This window comes from Kryptolebias marmoratus, linkage group LG7 (genome assembly GCF_001649575.2).
Source record: "Kryptolebias marmoratus isolate JLee-2015 linkage group LG7, ASM164957v2, whole genome shotgun sequence".
Taxonomy (NCBI): domain Eukaryota; kingdom Metazoa; phylum Chordata; class Actinopteri; order Cyprinodontiformes; family Rivulidae; genus Kryptolebias; species Kryptolebias marmoratus.
Window position 1 is genome coordinate 9,310,026 of NC_051436.1, and position 19,569 is coordinate 9,329,594.

General features: G+C 41.1%; 2 protein-coding genes across 2 annotated transcripts in view; both read left to right on the forward strand.

The window, feature by feature from the left end:
* Positions 1 to 11,830: 11,830 nt before the first annotated feature.
* Positions 11,831 to 14,960, forward strand: LOC108234831 (caspase activity and apoptosis inhibitor 1). Its single transcript, XM_017414328.3, has 6 exons — positions 11,831 to 12,036; positions 12,500 to 12,691; positions 12,824 to 12,908; positions 13,006 to 13,054; positions 13,157 to 13,224; positions 14,392 to 14,960. Exons 1-6 carry the CDS (start codon positions 11,932 to 11,934, stop codon positions 14,823 to 14,825), a joined length of 933 nt encoding a protein of 310 aa, XP_017269817.1. The 5' UTR covers positions 11,831 to 11,931; the 3' UTR covers positions 14,826 to 14,960.
* A 120-nt stretch (positions 14,961 to 15,080) lies between these two features.
* elavl2 (ELAV like neuron-specific RNA binding protein 2) overlaps positions 15,081 to 19,569 on the forward strand; it is a 221,214-nt gene continuing 216,725 nt past the window's right edge. The window contains exons 1-3 of the mRNA XM_037976428.1: positions 15,081 to 16,398; positions 17,006 to 17,369; positions 17,466 to 17,706. The gene's annotated coding sequence lies outside the window, so the exon portion shown is untranslated. The remainder of the gene's footprint in view (positions 16,399 to 17,005; positions 17,370 to 17,465; positions 17,707 to 19,569) is intronic.

Here is a 19,569-nt window from a genome sequence, read left to right on the forward strand (position 1 = left end):
TGCTTTACACCGGATGCCTTTCCTGACTCAGCCTAGGCTCAAACCTGCAGCCTCAGGATTACAAGACTGCAGCACTGATTACTGAGCTTCCACAGTACAATGGTGAAGACATGGTAAACTGTATTAAATATACAACAACAACAAAAAGCCACGATGACTGACTAAGATTTTACATGTTCATCCTGGCTAGTTAAGGTGTCCCAATTCCCTTTGTGATATCAGGGCAAATGTATTTTTCTCCATTTAAAACTATTTTGTTGTCACAACAAGTTTGGTGTCTGATATGGACCATTTTTAATCTTCCTAAACAAGCATTAAGAATAAAACTTGCATGCCAAAAGTCTGGATAACTAGTTACACCTCATATATGGGCATATTGATGCTAGGTTAGTGTACATACAATGAATCAGTGACAATTGATGAAGTAGTGTGTCATTTTGTAGAGGACTATATTAACCATTTCACCTTGTGAATTTAAATTAATGGCCAAGGGAGGAAGACATTAATAAATAGGCAGATTTTGTGAATTTAACCTGCCTACATTGCGCAGAACCCTCGTGTGCTGTCAATCAGCTGCCCCCTAAGCTCTTTGAGTGGAGGTACAAAAAGGTCTCCACTGAGCGGGTTGATGACTGCTTCTGCATGACAATATAGGTTCAAAAGCATCACGCCTACTAAATATGACAAAATAAAGTTCTGGGTGTAAGCTGCTGCAACCCCCAAACCACTTTCAACTACAAACTACAAAATGCAATACATCATTGATGGTTTATCCACTGATGTTCTGCCGTCAGAGGTCCACTGTGTACCCTCATCATCCATCACAAGTTTCCACCCGTCTCTTCTCTCGCTTCTTACACCTGCACTCTGCACAAATGAGCTCCCAGGATGGAGGCTGTCTATTCCACCAATACAAGCCATTTTACACTCTTCCACAAGTGTTAGTTCAGACGAAATAACTCCATGTCTGCCAGCGGATGGATCAATAACCAAGATGCAAATCACGAATGTAGTTCTCTTTTAGGAAAAACAAAAAGGCTTTTTAACAAACAGCAAGATTCAGCTGTGGATGGATCGTGTTTGTGCTTTCCACAACATTTTCTATTATTAAGACTAGAAATTTGCACCTAGTCTGGTTTAAAGAGAAGGTGCTGAGTGTCACATAAATTTTATACTTAAGCAGATAAGAGTAAAAAAAAAAATGTGACTAAGAAATCAGAGAAACAATCCAGTGGAATCAACCTCGAGCATGTCTACATGTCACCGAATGTAGCTGACAGTATCTAGAGGTTCATTACACTGATACTTCGGTTTAAAATGCAGATATCGAAGGTGTGATCATGTTTCCTGACAGACTAAACACCCTATTGTGTTTAGTGTTGTCAAGATTTAGTCACAAAGATTAGAACAGTCACACACAGAATAAACGTTTAAGATATAAAAAAAGAATATATATAATGATTCAAAAAAGGAAACACACCAAAAAAATTAATTACAATGAAAGACCTAGGACAGGGGTGTCCAATCCTGGTCCTCGAGGGCCACCGTCCTGCATGTTTTCTTGTTTCTCTGCTCCAACACACCTGATCTGAATCAATGGGTGATTATCAGGCTTCTGCAGAACACGAAGAGGTGATTTAACCTCTGAATCAGGTGTGTTGGAGCAGGGAAACAAGGAAAACATGCAGGACGGCGGCCCTCGAGGACCAGGATTTCATTTCTTGAAGAATTGCATACGAGAGCTTCATCCTTTGATGAGAAATGTTGAATTTTGGTCAAACTTTAAAAATAATGATATATGTCATATTTTGAGATCAAGGAGACGAGGTGTGTTAGCACTCGGGAGTATGACTCTCAGCTATTACCACATCCAGTTTTAGCTCCATGTTTGTAAGCCTGACAAAGTTGCAGCCATTTTTGTGTCGACTAAGGTCAAATAGCTGCCATCTTGATTCGGATTGACTCCAAAAGTTAATCAGCTGCAAATCTACATATAAGGATTTTTTTTCCCCTGAAATTTCATTCAAAGCCGTCCATTGATTAATGAGATATTTCGCTATCAAAATTGACACACACACAATAGTAAAAACATTGCCGCCCTTCCACCTTCAACAGGAGGCGATAACTAAAGAAATGACACTATTCTGTTAGTCAATAAAAGGTTGTGGAATTTAATATTGAGAAATCAGGAATGTTCTTCGTTCCACAGCAATTACAAACAGGCAACATAGGGAATACATTCATTCCACCGTGATTAAAATTAAAATTGCCAGGACAAACCGAAATAAACCAGTAATGTTACTTTAAGGTCGATATTTCTCTCTAAAAACATTGCATTTGTCCTTTACATAGACATATAGGTCATATCTTGCACCAATATGTAGACATTTACACACAAAAAAAACATACTTTCACAGCTTTGCCTAATATTCCACTGAAACACAGCACATTTCAGTGCATTTTAATTTATTTATAGCGTATCGAGCTGTTTCTGCTGGATTTAGCGTTGAACTCGTGTCATCATCATATCACACTCGTGTTGAACCGAAATCTGCTGCTGCACGTTTTGTTTCCGGGCAGCTTTCTCTCCCTTCTGCGATGAAACAGTGCCATCTATGGAAATGCTGAGCCTGATTCCGCTGCACACGAATCCAAGGCAGGCTTCTCCTTAATGTATTGCACTCCTCTACAAGCTGGGGATTTATTCCGCGCGCAGCAATTTTCTATTTGTCTACATGTGCTTAAAAAGTTCCGTCCCTACCTTGCTTGCTATGTATATTTATCTGACCTGATTAAGATACGCTCTGGAGGAGAAGGAGCATCAGGGAGTCATTGCTCTAAAATTAGTCCTCCGTGTAGCTTAAGTGTCTGTAAATATCCCACTGACAGATGAAAATGGCTCCAGCATTTCAAGCTCGGCTGCTGTCAGTCAGACTTAAAAGCTCGTCCCTCCAAAACCCTGAGATTTATCTTTTTCTTTCCATCCCATTTTTCCCTGGAGACTTCTGTTTTTTCCTTTCTTTTGTCTAAACGCGGCTCATAATAAGTAAAACAGGATGCAATGCAAATTGTCAGTTTTTTAAATTTTATTTTATTACAATTGTGCAAAATATGGAGCATTTCATTGTTTTATATTTCACTCTGTGAGGTTTATTGGTAGAGATAAGGAGTGAAAATAGTTATTTTGTTCGCTGGTCCTTACATAAGACCTGAGGAATGTATGAAGAGAGTAAACTTCTTGGAAATTATGCAGGAACACAGTTAATATGTTGGTTTTGTCTCAGGGGGAATATCTGCATGAATATATTATGTATGAAATATTAAAGATGGTGTTGTGAACACTGCCGCCTCGCAAACAAAAGTTTCTCAGGTTCAGACTTTCCATATAGAATTTGCATGTTCTCTCCAAGGCGCGCATGTTGTTGTTGTTGTTTTTTATGCTCCAGAGACTCTGGTTTTCTTGCCACACTCTTCAAAACATGCTTGTTAGGTTAATTAGTGCTTCTAAATTTACCGTTTGTGTGAGCGTGCGGGGTTTAAAGCCTTTGTTTGTCTCTGTGGTGGCGGCGTACCCCACCTTTCACCTTTTATCCCTGCAGCCCAGAGGATGAGCCGCGTGGATGAATATCCCATTGTGACATTTTGTTTCATGGCGTTCTTTCCACTGAAAGCAAAAGCTAGTACTGCCGGTTGTTTTGGGGGAGCGTTGCCAGCTGAGTTTTACTGGCACAACTTCCGTGTGTTTGTTCATCAATCTCTCCTTTCTAGCGCTCTGGGTTGCTAAGACCCTGGAGGCACCCTTAGATACCGACTATAAGAGCAAGGTGCAGGATGCCAGACTGGGTGCATTAATTACACCAACATGGTCTAACATTTTCACTAAAATGGATATAATGCTTATAGTGATCATGTCTTTCAAATGCTGCTCTAGGAGCATTACAAAAAGATTTATATGAGTAGAAAACATGCTTGGTGGTGTGAATACTGACAGAACTTCAATCAATCAAATCTGAGACCTAGACCACAGTGGAATAGCTATTTCATCCTTCTCTTTGTTGTTGTTCATTTGTTCTTTTCGGACACTTTGTTAGCTTTAGGCATTAAAATCGGTAGGTTGAGCCTCCTTCACTCAGGATGACAACCTGACATTGGCAGAATAAAAATCAGCCATAGCAGGGATTGTCTTTGCAGGGTCTTGGTGAGGTTTCGAGGCATGTATTGAGAATTCAGTTTGCATCCTGTTACATGTGATAGAGCATGATAGAACCATAATTGTTTTGAGCATGCACAAAATTTCCGTAGTAGGGTTTTGATGTTTTATCATTGTAGCGGCAGTGTATTTTGGTCTTGGATGGAACGTGGTGACAGCCCATCTATGACGTTGGGCCCTAGAATCAGGATTGGCCACGCTGGCCTCATGCCGAGGCTTCAACCGTCATTGTGACTAGGTCATGGAAACAGTCTAGCGCAGATGCGATACCTGTGGTGGTAGCATTGTGCTAGTGTGGCATAATCGTCTTGTGCGTAGCTGCATCCTGACACAGTCCAAGAGAGTTGTACCAGGTCAGTCATATAAAGCAGGGGTGTCCAATCCTGGTCCTCGAGAGCCACTATCCTGCATGTTTTCCTTGTTTCTCTGCTCCAACACACCTGATTCAGTGGTTAAATCACCTCTTCATGTTCTGCAGAAGCCTGTTAATCACCCATTGATTCAAATCAGCTGTGTTGGAGGAGAGAAACAAGTAAAACATGCAGGATGGTGGCCCTCGAGGACCAGGATTGGACACCCCTGATAAAGAGCTTGAAGAGAGTGCATCTCAAGGGAAAAAAAAGTTATGTTTTTCCTCAAAGATTTCTGGGGAAAACATGACCTGGAATACTTTCATGCTCTAATTAAACTTAGCAAAGTCCCTCTTATTGCAGTATAAGATGGGACAGAAGCCAAAAATTGTTATGTTGTGTTATGATTAATTAAGGACATAGAGGCCAGAACAGCCTGCTTGGAGTCAGAATGTATACCAGTGTGGTGAAAGCATATTTGTTTGTGAAAATGATGTTGATGTGCGATGCTGTGTTAATGTGTTCGATTGCTGTCTCAGAACTAAGAGATACAGAATCGTTGTTACTACTCTCTCTGAGAGAGATCCAGATTGCAAGACTGCATGTAAATTTGTACTATATTTGTTCATATAAATCCCCCAGCTGTCAATCTTTGAGACCTTTAATTATGAAATAAAATACCCACAACAGTTGCTGGGCCCTTGTGGCAATGGATTCATCATGCACAGTAGGTCATAAAAATTAAATCTGGAGTGAGCTCCATATTTGTTTGCACAGAGAAATGCTGCTAACTGCACGCTGCAACCTCAGTTCTTTTAGGTTTGCCTTATTGTTATTAACTTTGTGTCACAAATTTCCTTGACATATTATGTTATAGATTTGAGCGTATATATCCCATCCCAATCTCCAGCTGCCCCGAAAACCCTGAACAGGATGAAACAGTTATAATGAAATAACTAAATGATTTTAAGTTGCTTGAGTCAGGGAAGGGAAATTTCAGTTTGACTCTGATTCTTTTTATTTCATGTCAAATTAACATAAAGCAGCAATGTTTTGTAGGTTGCCTGAACAATGCTTCAAAGGAGATTTCACGTGGAAAGTTGCACATTTTGGAAAACATCACTTTTGATCAAAGTATGACAAAATATCCCCGTGGTTCTTTGGAGAAAACCAGCCTGTAATTTTCTCCTTTCCTGTAGGTAACCTTTCCGCGCCGCTGCCTGCTCTCTTACATAGTTTTGTCTCAGGAAAGTTGTCTTTGATTCAGGAAAACAGTTCAAGTGCGGTCTGAGACAATCCCCGTGCAAGTAGATAACAATAGACTCACCTATCTCTGTTTCTCTTCATTTTAAATGAGAAATGTCTGGACCCAACCTGGGCTGAGTGCTCCGGGAATAGACCAGCGCTCGAGGATTGGAAAAAGACTCAGGGTTTGGCCCTCCAGGGGCAGGAGCCTGTCAGTTTTCCTTCCAGTCTTAGACCTCAATTACTGCATCAAAGGCAAGAGGAAGGCCAAATCCCATCCTGTGGCTGCTTCTCATCTCACCCGAGCTAGACCCGACAGGCTATATCTGCCTGCTTGTTCACTCACTCGAACTCGAACGCACGCGGAGCACAGCTCATGGGAACCTGGCAAGAGAGCTTGCTGGTTGTGCTCCAAAGAAGCTTCAAAGTTCACTGCTCTTTCTCGGCAGGAGTGCAGATGGTTTGAGTTTCAGATATCTCCTCTTTTTTCTCTCTCTCTCTCTCAGCACACCCTTTCACATGTTGTGTATGCCTAAATTGGTCCTCAAATGGATGAGCCCAGATGACAGAAGTGGATGACATTGTCATCCTCTCACCACCGCGTTATCTCCCACTTTATTAAAAAATATTTGCGAAGCAGTTTCTAGGCTCGCAGCGCAAATGTGATGGAGCTTATCTGCTGCAGAGACAACGGGAAAACGGGGATGTCTGATGACTATCACTTTGACTGATTTATGTTAATTACAGGTTGACATTTTTCCCCCATTTTCCTGTGGCTCAGCATACATTTAAAGTGTTTTCCAGAGGATTTGGACGAGCGAGTGTACTAATACTGTCACACATAAAAACCATCTCAGCTGCGATTGCGTGTTACAGAGTGTGACAAACCCTTAAAGATTCTGAACTTGCTTCCTAAAAACAGTGGTCATAAATGTAAAAAAAATAACATACTATAGATAAGTATCACTGCAGTATATTTATATTCAACATTTACTTTAATTCCTAATTGTAGTTGGAACGTAAGGCATGGTGGAGCAGTGGTTAGCTGTTTCCTCACAGTTAAAAGGTTACAGATTTATAACCCAAATGAGGCCTTTCTGTGTGGAGTTTACATGTTCTCCCCCTGCATGTGTGGGTTTTCCTACCACAGACCAAAATTTGATTGATTAATTAATTTGTGGTTCTGAATAGTCCCTGGGTGTGAGTGAGAGTGTGAATGGTTGGCTGCCTCATTTGTCTCCATGTGGCCCTGTGATGGACTGGCGATCTGTCCAGGAAGTACCCCACCTCTCGCCCAATGACCGCCACGGTCCTGAACAGGAACAAACGGATGTAGAAAACAAATAATTGGAAGCTTCTAAAATGATATGAAGGTCTTAAATCTGGCTAATTTCCGGGTTTCAGGGAGCTGCTGCCTATCTCCAGCAGTCACTGTGCGAGAGGCGGGGGACACCAAGTCCATCACAGGGACACATAGAGACAAACGAGACAGACAACCATTCAATCTTAGAGTTACGCGTGTTTTTGGTCTGTGGGAGGAAACCGAAGTACCCGTAGTAAACCCAGGTGTGCGCAGGGAGGGAGAACATGTAAACTCCACCCAGAAAGGCCTCCAGGTCGGGAAGGGATCCTGCGACTAACTTCCAGTGAAAGCTTTATTTGTTTTCCCCCCAACAAAGCAGTGGACTCAGCGCACTCAAACATGTTTCATTTAAAGCCCCGTGGCTACATGAATGTTTAAAAGAGAGCTCTGCTTTAACACAAACTGACTCGCAGAAACCAGAAGGTAGCGCCGCTTCGCTTCTCCTGTTCCGCTGGTCATTCAGATCAGCTTCGCTCCGCAGTGACTGTTGTTCTCGACGAGCCACGCTTCTTCTGGAAGTCAGTGCGAGCCAATGAGTAGATCATTGACAGACGTCTTGATATTCGGCACTCCAGGTTTCGACTGTGCGCCGGGATTGCTGCCTTGTTTTGCAGCCTGTGAAAGAAAAGCTGCTGCTTACGTGGGAACGACTGATATTTCAGTTAACGTCGAGCCGACGGACAGAATCTGGAAAGGTGTCGTGTTCTGATCTGCAGCCGGAAGCAGATCAGAATAACTTTTCCTGTCGTTGTGCTGATTCAGCATTCACATTATGGTTTTCCTGTTTAAAGTTTCCTTCGACCATTTTTTGCAATCAAACTATTTAAACGTACTTTTAACCATTCATATATCAAAATGTTCAACTCGATTGGGAATAGTACGCTATGCCTTTTAGTATTTGTAACTTTTATTCTTTTCGGATTACTTAACTTCATTTACAAATGTTTTTTTCTAATAGAAATACAATGAAATCTCTTCAATTCCAACAAAAACATTGTTCTCTTCAGACTCGCTCTATTTTTCTCATCCTGTGCTCCTTTTAGCTTTCACCTAATGTCTTAGTAGCTTTAGCTTTTAGCTACTGTTTTGGTAATTGTAGCCTGTAATCTTATAATTTATTAAACTAGTTCAGAACAATAGTTTTTCAGTCTTTCTGAGAGCCTTTCAAAGTTTTTCTTTGGACTTCGGCTGCTTTTTCACTCCTTTTCGTGCACTCTTTCCACCTGAACGTGACACCCATATTGTGCAGCCGATGAGTATCTGTTAACACAAGCTAAAGCAGCTCATTCTTCTCCCGAAGCCTGTTAACGGTCGCGGTAAAACGCAGCTCGCAGATGCTCGCGCAGTGGAAATCGTTGTGGCTCCCTGTTTGACGCCGTTCCCAAAGCTACACTCTGGTTTATTCGCGCCTGATGTTCGACTCCGGATTCCACATCTGCTCGTTGGTCTCGTTACGGAGAGTAAATGTGTCCACAGGGTGTGCCGTCTGAGTGTAAAAAAAACAAAAACGCATCAGTCAGCTGTTTGTCCACAACAAAACAATCTACGTGCCCGTGTGTCCAAACGCCGTGTTTGGGTTTGACTTCTAAAGTGCAGTGAAAACTTCTCCTCCAGTCTCGCTTCTTTAAAGACTGTTAACGATGGCCTTGTCGTGTGGGCATTATTCTTTAATTACCTTTAAGAATGGTTTTATATATTGGTGTTACTGGGCACAGTAACAAGAACTGTTCTGACTGATTACTTGAATGCATTTTCGAATGATTTGTCTTCCGCGCTCGCGCCGCCTCTGATCTCGCGGCGGCAAAGTGTTGTTCGAAACATCCAAGGACTGCTGGCAAGAAAACGAGCCACATTTTATGGTATTTGGCAAGAGCACGGCAGGACTTTATCAGCTGGAAGAGGAGTTGTTACCGCTCACTCATAAACCCCACTGTCAGCGTAAGTGTTGATTTTGTCAAACGTGGGTGTTGATTGGAAAGTTTACTTCACAACTTATGGCTTCAAGAGGCCCGTCTACCTGAGGTGACGAAGTGAGGAAATCAGAAGAGTTGGCTGAGAATTTAGGCAAAACACCTTGATGTTAGGGTGTGCGGCGGGCTCGGAGGTAAATGAATCTGTGGCTGAGTCTGTGAGCAAAGAAATCTACAAATCAACATATATAAAGTGATGATGAAAGCTTACGAACGACAGTATATTTGTTTATTCATCCATTTTTATTTGGTTGGAGGAAACAGGTCCTCTAAGGAAACTCTAACATCCATCTCCAGCTCCTTCTGGGGGATCCCAAGGCGTTCCCAGGCCAGACTGGGATTTAACGAAACTTTCTGCGAGTAATCACTGAATATGATTCTATAACTCATTAACTTCTGCAGTCAACACCATTCAAAATGGCTGCCACAACTAATCAGCATTAGCAAACACAAAAATGACTTTAGCTCAGTCATTTTTGCAGATCTTGAGTTAAAGTTGGACGTTTCAGTAGCTGAGGATCAATCACAACATGTACACCGAGCGCTAGTAGATTCAATGGCATCTCGTGACATTATTTTTCTCAAGATTTGACCAAAATGATCAGACAAAAATTTCTCAACTTAAGAAGACCTTAGCTTAAAATTCATGAATGGTGGCAGGTGATATGCATTTTAATGGCGACAACACATCAACACACACTCTGTGTTTCTAATTTGGACAAAGAGAGAAGCATAAAATTCTGTTTTTATGGCCACCGTGTAACCCCAGAGTGTGGAATATGCTGTTTCACATCACAACTGGCCGATAACGACACTGTAAAGAGAATAGGTTTGGCAGGAGTTATCAGAATTTAATGAAACACACAGATTGGTTGTATTTTTCAGTTTGTTTGTTTTTTTTTTGTTTTTTTTCATGGCTCCAACGTCCCCGTCCTCTGCGCCAGCTCCATGATTGCCCTTTTAACGAGGTGACATCCAAACACACAGGAGCAGATGTTGCAAAGAAAACTCGCCGTGACGTGATTGTGATCGATGCACACCTCCCCGCCGTAGCCTCCGCATAATTTGGCGAATGGCATCAGGATAACAACCTGCATTATGTGGAGGCAGCTGTCGTCATGGCGCCCGGGCAGCCATCCTGCTTTATTCCAGGTGGAGGCGGGGAAGTCAATTAGGCTGATTTACGGCCTGCTTGTGTCGTCACCACCTTGAAATCCATGCCCTGGTCCAGCTAAATAATAATACAACAATAATCAATGCAGATTCTTGGTTTGAAAGCCTGGTGTATGTGTGAAACAGATCCAGGTGGAAGTTTATGTGAGCTTGTCCTTTAGTGGCGTGAAGTTAAATTTTAAAGCAGGCCTAGTAGATACCATGTATATGTTTGTATTTATATCCAGGAAGGACAGAACATACAGGTTCTCTTTACATTTTATTTACAAAAAGCAGCTTAATTTGAACTCCTATGCCACTGTTGCACAAAGACTGAGCATTATCCAAACACTCAGAACTGCTACATTTTAAAAAATCATCTCATTTGTCCTGTGCTGCTGTGCAATCTTCTCAACCTTTGTGAATGTTAATGATCTGCATCACAATTACAGACCTCTTTATAAATCATGTTCAAATTAAAAATGTAGGACTCCTTGAGGGAATGCATATGGTGTCTGCTGCCTTTCATGCTAAAGTTTTAAACAAAGGTGACATACAATCTGTTAACATTCAAAACACGTGTTGGGAATGACTCTCCGCGACTACCACGCCTGATTTTAGGACAATATCTGTAAAACTTGCTTAGTTATAGCCCTTTTTGTGTGTGCTAAGGAGATCAGCTGTGGTGGTCATGTTAAATCAGCTTACCTCCTAAACGTAATCAGTTGTAGATGCATATTGAATGGTTACTTTTTAAGAGTTTCATTTTAATCGGTCTTCTGGTTCATGAGATATTATGCTAACAGAGTAACAGGATTGACTCTTACAGTTAATGCTGAAGTTTTAAGCAAAGATCTTGCTCAATGAGTAGTACTTGAATTTTGTGTTGTGAGTGACTCTCAGCTACAATCACACCAAAGCTTAGCACCATATCTGTAAAATTAACTGAATTATACCCATTTTTGTGTTTTCTAAAGTTTGTTATCTGTAGTAGCCATCTTGAATTGGGTTAACTCAAAACAGTAATCAGGAGTAGATCTACATCTAATTATTGTTTCCTAAAAGTTTCATTAAAATCTGTCCAGTGGTTCATGAGTTATTTTGCTAACAGACAGACTTTGTTAACTCCAATGGCAAAAAAATTGTTAATGGCAAAAATTTACTCTAAGGTCTTGTACAATCTGTAAGCGCTCAGAATATGTGTTGAGGATTAGTCTCAGCTACTATCACACCAAATTTGAGATCTATATTGTTAAATCTGGCTGAGTTATGTCTAATTTTGTGTTGTTGTTGGGTTTTTTTTTAGGTCATTTTCTGTGGCAGCCATCTTGAATTGTTGACACCGGAAGATAATCAGGTGGAGATGTGCACCCAGTGATATCCGCAAGTTTATAGGATATTTTGGTAACAGACAATTACATAAACATATACAGACACTGGCATAAATAAACAAAATTGAGTCCTTTTTCTTTTTTTTCATTACTATTAAAACCATTTCAGGTGTAACAACACCCGGATCCAGCAGGGGGCGATAGTGAGAACATTTGACCTGTAAACACACCCACGAAGCAGACACAACAACAGAGCTAGCAAGAGGAAGTGTTTGCTAGCAGAAAGCGCATCACTTTTTAAATCTTTATTATGTTAAAAAAGAAATCAAGTGGCGCCGAAAAGAAAAGGAAACACTCAAAGTCAGAAGAACGACAGGACGGCAGTAAACGGAGGAGCTCGGAGTCACTTTTAGAGGTGAGATATTTGAGTTAGCTTCACGCTAATTGTCGCTCCTTCGCTGTCTCTAGTGATTTAACAACCTAATAATGATAATTAATGGCAAACATGTGCACTGAATATTAAGGGGAGGTATACTGATCTTAAAAATAGCTGTAACTCTGAATAAAGCCCGCAAAATTGAATAAATATATATTAGTTTGTTAATAACAGATTCAAAACAATGACAGTTTCTTCAATTTTGTTTGTCAGCTTCCAGTTTACCAAATTCATAGCAACGAGATTTCTTTTTTTTTTTATTTTAATATTTATTCATTTTAATTTCCACTTTGTGGTGAGTTCTCGTTTCATATTGAAGTAAGACAGACTGAATGTGTAATCTTATCCCAGTAAACTGAAATAAGTGTCTCCATTTCAGTGTACTGTTTTTGAAAATATTCGCTTTGTATGAGACCAGCTCTGTGTTTCTCCCGTCTCGAAGGACTCCAAGGATGAGCTCGCGGACCCGGAGCTGGACCGGATCGGCAGTGACATCGAGGAAGGGGGCCTGGACCTCGGCGTGCCCTTCCAGCCCATCACGGCTTATGTCAGCAACAAGGAGGAGATGCTGCAGCAGTGCTTCCGCGTGTTGGGCGAGAAGAAGCTGCGGAAGATGCTGCCTGATGAGCTCAAGGTGCTTTGACAGATCGTGAACAGGAGAGTCCTCGAAGCTGTATTTATTGGGGCTTTTAAGCTCCTGCTTCGAGTTAGGACTCTTAATTTAAAAGGGATGTGACCGGTCATGTAAACATGTTACCTTTCACAGGACTGCAGTTTAGAGGAAATCAAAACGCTGTGCTGGGCACAACTGGAGCCGATCTCCGAGAAGAACCTTCTTCTGATCTTAGCAGGTGAGATTCACAGCCAGTTTTGAGGAGCACTTCTGTACTTGTTTGAAGCACATCTGTAGTCCAGATTTAACTTAAAGCTGTTTGTTTGTGTCCCAAGGAGAAGAGCTGGCACCTGGAAGCAACAACGAAGGGACCTCAGAGAGCCAGTCAGTAATCAGTGAATGCATCTGTTTATAAGAACAATATAAGAACAGTTTCCTTTTTTTTTTCTTTGTTTCTTTCTGTTCTGTTTGTTTGTTTTAATCCAGGCAAGACAATATTGTCGACTCTACTTCTTGCCTCAAGGAAACAGCAAGAATGGATGATCCGAAACAAGGTATTCTGTTTGTTTTGGTCAAACCTTGACAATGGTCTTCTATGTAATCAGGGGTTGAAATTATAAAAAAATTCCACTAGTCACTGTGGCTGGTGGAGAAAATTTTTTACCAGCCACTATTTCTCTTTCTTCCAGCTGTCAGCAGACAAATCACACGCTTGGATTTAAATATTCAATTACTGCAGAATACTCTAGTCCAGGTTTGAAGAGTCTAGGTGTTGTCGTTTTGGAGCTGGAGCGTTTATAATGTGATCCAGATGCATAAAAACCACTAATATGGCCCGTTTGTGAGGTTTCACAAATCACAAACTTGGATTTAAATCTTCTGCTATTAGTTTAAAAATAATCTAGTCCCGGTTTGAAGTGTCTAAGTACTTCAGTTTTTAAACTAGAGCAGATAAAAGACGGGCAAAGTAGTGAAAGATTTAGTGGAATCGCCCTTTAGCCCTTTCCCGTACGCTTTGATTGGATGAAAAACTTCGAGTGCAGACACGGAGCCGAGCAGTTTGTCAGAGCTGAGTGCGTGTAGCTCTTTTTTTTTTTTTTAATTGACTGATTTAGACCCATTTTATTGTTTGCTAATGATCATTAACTGCAGAGGCTATTTTAAAATGGATTACCTCCGAAAGATAATCAGTTGTAGATGTACACTCAGTGGTAAATTTCTGAAGGTCTTATTAAAATCCGTCCAGTAGTTCATGAGATATTTTGCTAACAGACTGACATAGTTGACTTCAAATAGTTAATGGCAAAATTGTAAACCAAGAAGTGGTGCAAGTTTTCAGAGCTCTAAATATGTTTTGGGGATCAGTCGCAGCTACTGCCGCACCAGATTTGAGTCCATTATCTGTAAAATTAAACAAGTTATATTCATTGTTGTGTTTTTTAAGGTCAGTTGGCTTTGGCAGCCATTTTGAATTGAGTTGACTCCAAACGTTAATCAGTTGTAGACGCGCATCCAGTATATACCTTCTGCAACTTTCATTAAAATTCGTCCACTGGTTCTTGAGATATTTTGCTAACAGATGCGAGCATGTACAGACATAGGCAAAAACATTCCTTCTTTTTCTCTCTCTCTTGCTCCGTAATGCTTGAAAATTCAAGTCAAAAGCTTCAAATACAGGGAGAAGAACCTTATAGATTTTGTTCTTGTTTGTCTTTCTTCAGAGGCTGCCGGTTCCGACGAGGAGAGCGACGTCCTGAGCATAAACGCAGACACCTACGACAGCGACATCGAGGGGCCCAAGGAGGAGCCGCCCGTCAGAGCTGCTGACGCGGCGGTGAAAGCGGCTGGCCAAGGAGAGGAGCTCCCGGCCCCAGCCCCGGCCGTGGACCCTGAGCCGGCCCATCCGGAGACAAAGAAAGACATTCAGAGCGACATAGACAGAAGCGTGAGCGAGATCTTAGCGTTCTCTCCCGCTGCCAGCAAAGCCGAGGAGGCAGAACCGACGGGAACACCGCAGTGTGCCGACGCAGATTCCGTCAGTCAGCCGTCGATTCAGCAACTGGAGCTGCTGGAGCTGGAAATGAGAGCGAGGGCCATAAAGGCTCTGATGAAGGCCGGGGATCAGAAGAAGCTGTGTATGACCAATAACACTTAGCTTGTTTTCATTTAACATTTTAACTTAGGGTTTGTAATCTTTTTTTTAATATCCCTATTCTTGTTTGCAGTTTACCATATGAACACCTAAATTATTGGTCAATTATTGCACGAATAAAGCCATGCTGTATTTGTATTTTATTGGAATAATTTAGCACTTTGTTCATTCTAAAACCATTGATCCACCTGTATAAATTCCATTTACCTCTTTGACCAGCAGATGGCAGCAAAACCTCCACATGGTTTTGTCTGAGTTGCACGACTTCATATATTTGAATTCTTTTCCGTCAATGCTGCCAGTCATTGTCCTTGGAGATTATATCCATTCATTTTACGTCATTATAAGCTGTTCTTAACTTTACACACAGCAATAGAGATTTATATAGACAGATACTTGTATAATTCTCATATCTCAAGGTCATAGATTACTTACTCCTTTCATGCCAAAGTTTTAAACTGAAATGATCGTATGTTGAGAAGGGACAGAGATATAGCCTTGTAGATGACCCTATATGTGATCTCATGCAATAATGTGAAACTCAGAGTACATAAATTACAGGGACGACTATCAGCTACTACCACACAAAATCTTTGAAGCTGGCCATTTTCGTGTTGGGTAATGTTCAAAAACTTTGAGCAACAAGTTTTCTCTGATAATAGTCATTGAATTGATGCAGATGTCTCACACCCAACACTCCAACACTTTTAATTTTCAGTTTAGTGTCTGTAAATCCTAGAGGGCTACACCTGTGTTTTGATACCTGACGGGAACTCTCCTGACAAAACAAGGCTACAGCTCTGACAATCCAGTGTTTCATTCTTGGGACCACAGTCTGCACACGCCAGATGTGGGAGGGGTTTTTAAATCCCACCTCCTCCCCCCGCACACAATCATGGTTTTACTAATACCTTTCCAGACCTGCCTGCTAGGTGACGTGCAAGCCTGAGCAACTCCTTCCAGGACTTCAGCCAACTTCTGAAAGCCGAAACTACAACATCGATCGATCAATCCTGACACTTTCAATCTTTTTCACTTAAATTGTCATACTTCTCTCAGAATTTCCACACCATGAAATGACTGTCGGCTTGTTAATGTGAATCAAATTCCTCAGGGATTTTTCTGAAAAAGTTTAATTAGAAAACAGCAAATGTTCCTCGCCTTTGTTTGCAACTAAATTTGGCGATCGGTTAGGAACAAATATTTAAATTTTCCAATTATAGTTTGGAATATCTCAGCACAGCTCATTCGCGTATAATCTTTGCCCCAAATTTGACTTTAACTCTCACCGCTGCTTGGTTTCCTCCCATAAACTTACTTTACTTTTAACGACTCTCAAACTTCAGGTTGGGTTGGTTTATTAGAAAAGAATCCTGTAGAACAAGATGTGAGGCACGGGTCTTTGAGCAGTCAGGTGATGTTTCACAATGGTTTCTCAGAGAAATGCATGTGGGAGGTAAAGATGTCCTAGCCCAGCTAAGAACATATTTGTACACATAGAGAACAGGTGAAGATGTTCCGGACCAACAGCTTTCAGGAGCCCAGGTGCCTTTGAGAAGTCAATCGCTGCCTGCATGTAGGTGTTCAGCTCTTTATCTCCTTCAGCTTCTTGTTTAACTGCAGGATTTTAAAGATTTCATTCAGGATCCTGTAACAAAGTACTTCCAGAATAAATGTTTAAATCATAATTTAGTGTCATATTGTCTTGTAATATGTTAAAGATCTTATTTTTATCAGGCCCTCAAAATACTGTTTTGATCTGAAAGAAACGTTCACCTGACTGTTTAAACAAACACAACAAATGCATTTAAAAATCTTTACCATCTGGTTTTAAAAGTCCTGTAAGAATGGTGTTTTTTCATGTATTTTTACTTTTCAAAATATTGCTGGATTTGGAAATTGGTAAATTTCCATGAGGAAAAAAATAGACTTAAAAGACTTACAATTTTCAAATGGGAAATGGTTGTGCAAATTAAACATTTCTTCCTTTAAATGAAATATGACCTAAAACAATGGTGCAAAGTTAGTATCATTAGTTATTAAACAGTTTTTTTACAGGCCTGTAGTTTGTAAACTGATGTCTATTGTTGTATCTAAAATGATACCAGTATGAAAGGTCGACAGTGAGGCATTTTGTGTTTTTTCTTACCTGTTTGCTCCTGTTTTCCCTGATTGGCTGGCAGTTTATCACCCGCAGCTGCAGCTGGTTCCTGGTAATCAGCTCCCTGGCTTCATAAGGCTGCCCTGAAGCTCAGATCCTCGCTGAACCATCGCTTACTCCTGGATGTAGCAGTCACAGCTGGTCAGGTGTTGGAATATTACCTGAGCTTCACTTACCTGTGTTCAGAACTAACCCCTTGAGTGGTCTTGGACCATCTTGGCCTGACCCGTTTCTGTGCTGCTGCCTCCAGCCAGTCCAGAAAGCTACTCACCTGATCACCCACCTGCCTCAGTCTGTACAATACTCCCCTCGGCACCTGGACTCTCCTCTCAGTACCGTGCCTCGTCCCAGAACCTAACGTATCCAGATCCAGTACTCGCCACCCTGTAAATAAAGTCAACTTATCTTTTTGTTAAAACCGCCTCCTAAAGTCTGTCTGTTGCCTGACTGCTCATTGTTTGACAAAACTGTTGTTCTGATAGACAGGAGGAGGGGAGCGCCCTGCCCCGGCCGTGGACCCTGAGCCAGCTGATTCCTTGACTAAGAAAGACATTCAGAGCGACATAGAAGTGTGACTGAAGTCTTGGCGTTCTCTCCCGCTGCTGGTGAAGCCGAAGAGGCAGAACCGACGGGAACGCCGCAGTGTGCCGACGCAGATTCGCTAAGTCAGCCGTCGATGATCGGAATGAGAGCGAAGGCCATGAAGGCCGGTGATCAGAGGAAGTATGTATGACCAATAACACTTAGCTTGTTTTTCTTTTACATTTTAATTTAGGTAAAGTCATGCTGTATTTGTATTTTATTGGAATAATTTGGCACTTTGTTCATTCCAAAACCCAAGAAGAGTCCTTGATCCACCTGTAGAAATTCCATTTACCTCTTTGACCAGCAGATGGCAGCAAAACTCTGTCATAAAACCTCCACATGGTTTTGTCTGAGTTGTGCATTGAGCAAAGATACATTTGTTCACTCATTGAAAATGTTGTCTGAAAGCCTGGAAGTCAGGGGTTTTAATTAGATTATCTCGTAGAAATTTACCTCTTTTTTTTTTTTTTCCTCAGCGTTGACGAAGAGTCTCAGAAAGTTGTTTATTAGGTAAATTCCTTCAAGTTGGCTCCATTGGTAGTAACATTGCACAACCATTTAGGTACTTTTCACTTCCAAAAACACATGTAACACTCCTCTTTACCTCCACGTTTGAGCCATTTACGTCTTGTAGAGATGAGTTTGGCTCTTGAAGCCTGTTTAAAACCGGTGTTGGTGCAGAAAAGTCTTCAACGTGTCGACCTCCGAGTACGTATCGGGAATGGCGCTGAGCTACTTCCACACCAAATCTTAGCTCGATGTGTGTAAGAGAGCTGGAGTCATTTTTGTCTTTGCTAAGGTCAGTTATCTGTAGCGGCCATCCTGAATCAGTTTGACTCCAAAAGTTAACCAGTTGTAGATGTGCATCCGATGAATGCTTCATTACTTACAATAAAATCTGTCCAATGGTTCATGAGATAGTTTGCCACCACAACAAACAAACACGCAGAGGCAAAAACATTACGGCCCTTTGTTTATGGTAGAGGGTAATAATTGTATGATTGCTGATTCACAGTCGTTTCCGTTTATAGTTTCTTCTGTGCAGTTTTTGGACTAACTTCTTTAGTGATTTTTAACCTTTCATAAATGAAAACATTCCACTTGTGCTGCACATTTATATTTTTATCATTTTTAGACTTTTGGCACTATTAAACTTTATTTGCATTATCCTTTCTCGTTGAAATACATTGAGATATTTTCAAATCCGCTCCTTGAAATCTACTTCAGCGTTGCTCAATCTGTGCTCCTTATGCTTCCTTCCGTCTTTGTAGGTGTCCTTATGTATCCTTTTTATCCCCTTACGTGTCCTTTTTGGCTTATGTGTCCTTCTCACTTTTTTTTTGCTTTCTTTTTGTCTTGTCTTCTCATTTCTTCTTTTTCTCATTTTAAGTCTCTTTCTGCTTTGTTTTTAATCCATCCCTTGTTCCTTCCTTTCATTGTCTTCTTCAAATACTTAAAATTAATATTGAAAGTTCAGCTGATGTTCAGCTCACTTTCACCCTTTCCCTGCAAGTTTCAGCAGTCGTTCGGTGCTCGGCATTCACGCTGCATTTTCACCGAAAAATGCTAATTTCTCTAGTTGGTATTGTTGTCCTCACTTATCCATTGAAGAACCTGCCACTTAAAATTCAGCTCTTTCTTTGGTTCAGCCAGAACTTAAAGCATCTTTTTCATTTGAAATGTTCCAGATTTCATTGTACTTTGCATCCCAAAGCTGCCTTGTTTCGGCACGAGTCGCGTGTGAGTGCGTTTACAGATGCAGAGTTAAACAGCTCTCTACCCTAAAGCAAGCCAGTTAAATGTGCAATAAGTCCCCCCCACCCCCACCCCCCGGCTATTTGCATTTAAAAGCTTTATTTTATGGTAGAAGTGAGTGTGGGTGGGTTAAACGTGTCATTCTCTATGCATTCATGTGCAGGTATCTTACTGATACTGGGTGATATAAAGAGAGAAAAGAAGCCTACTTTAGTAAAGACGCTAAAGTGCTGGGGGTGTCTGCCT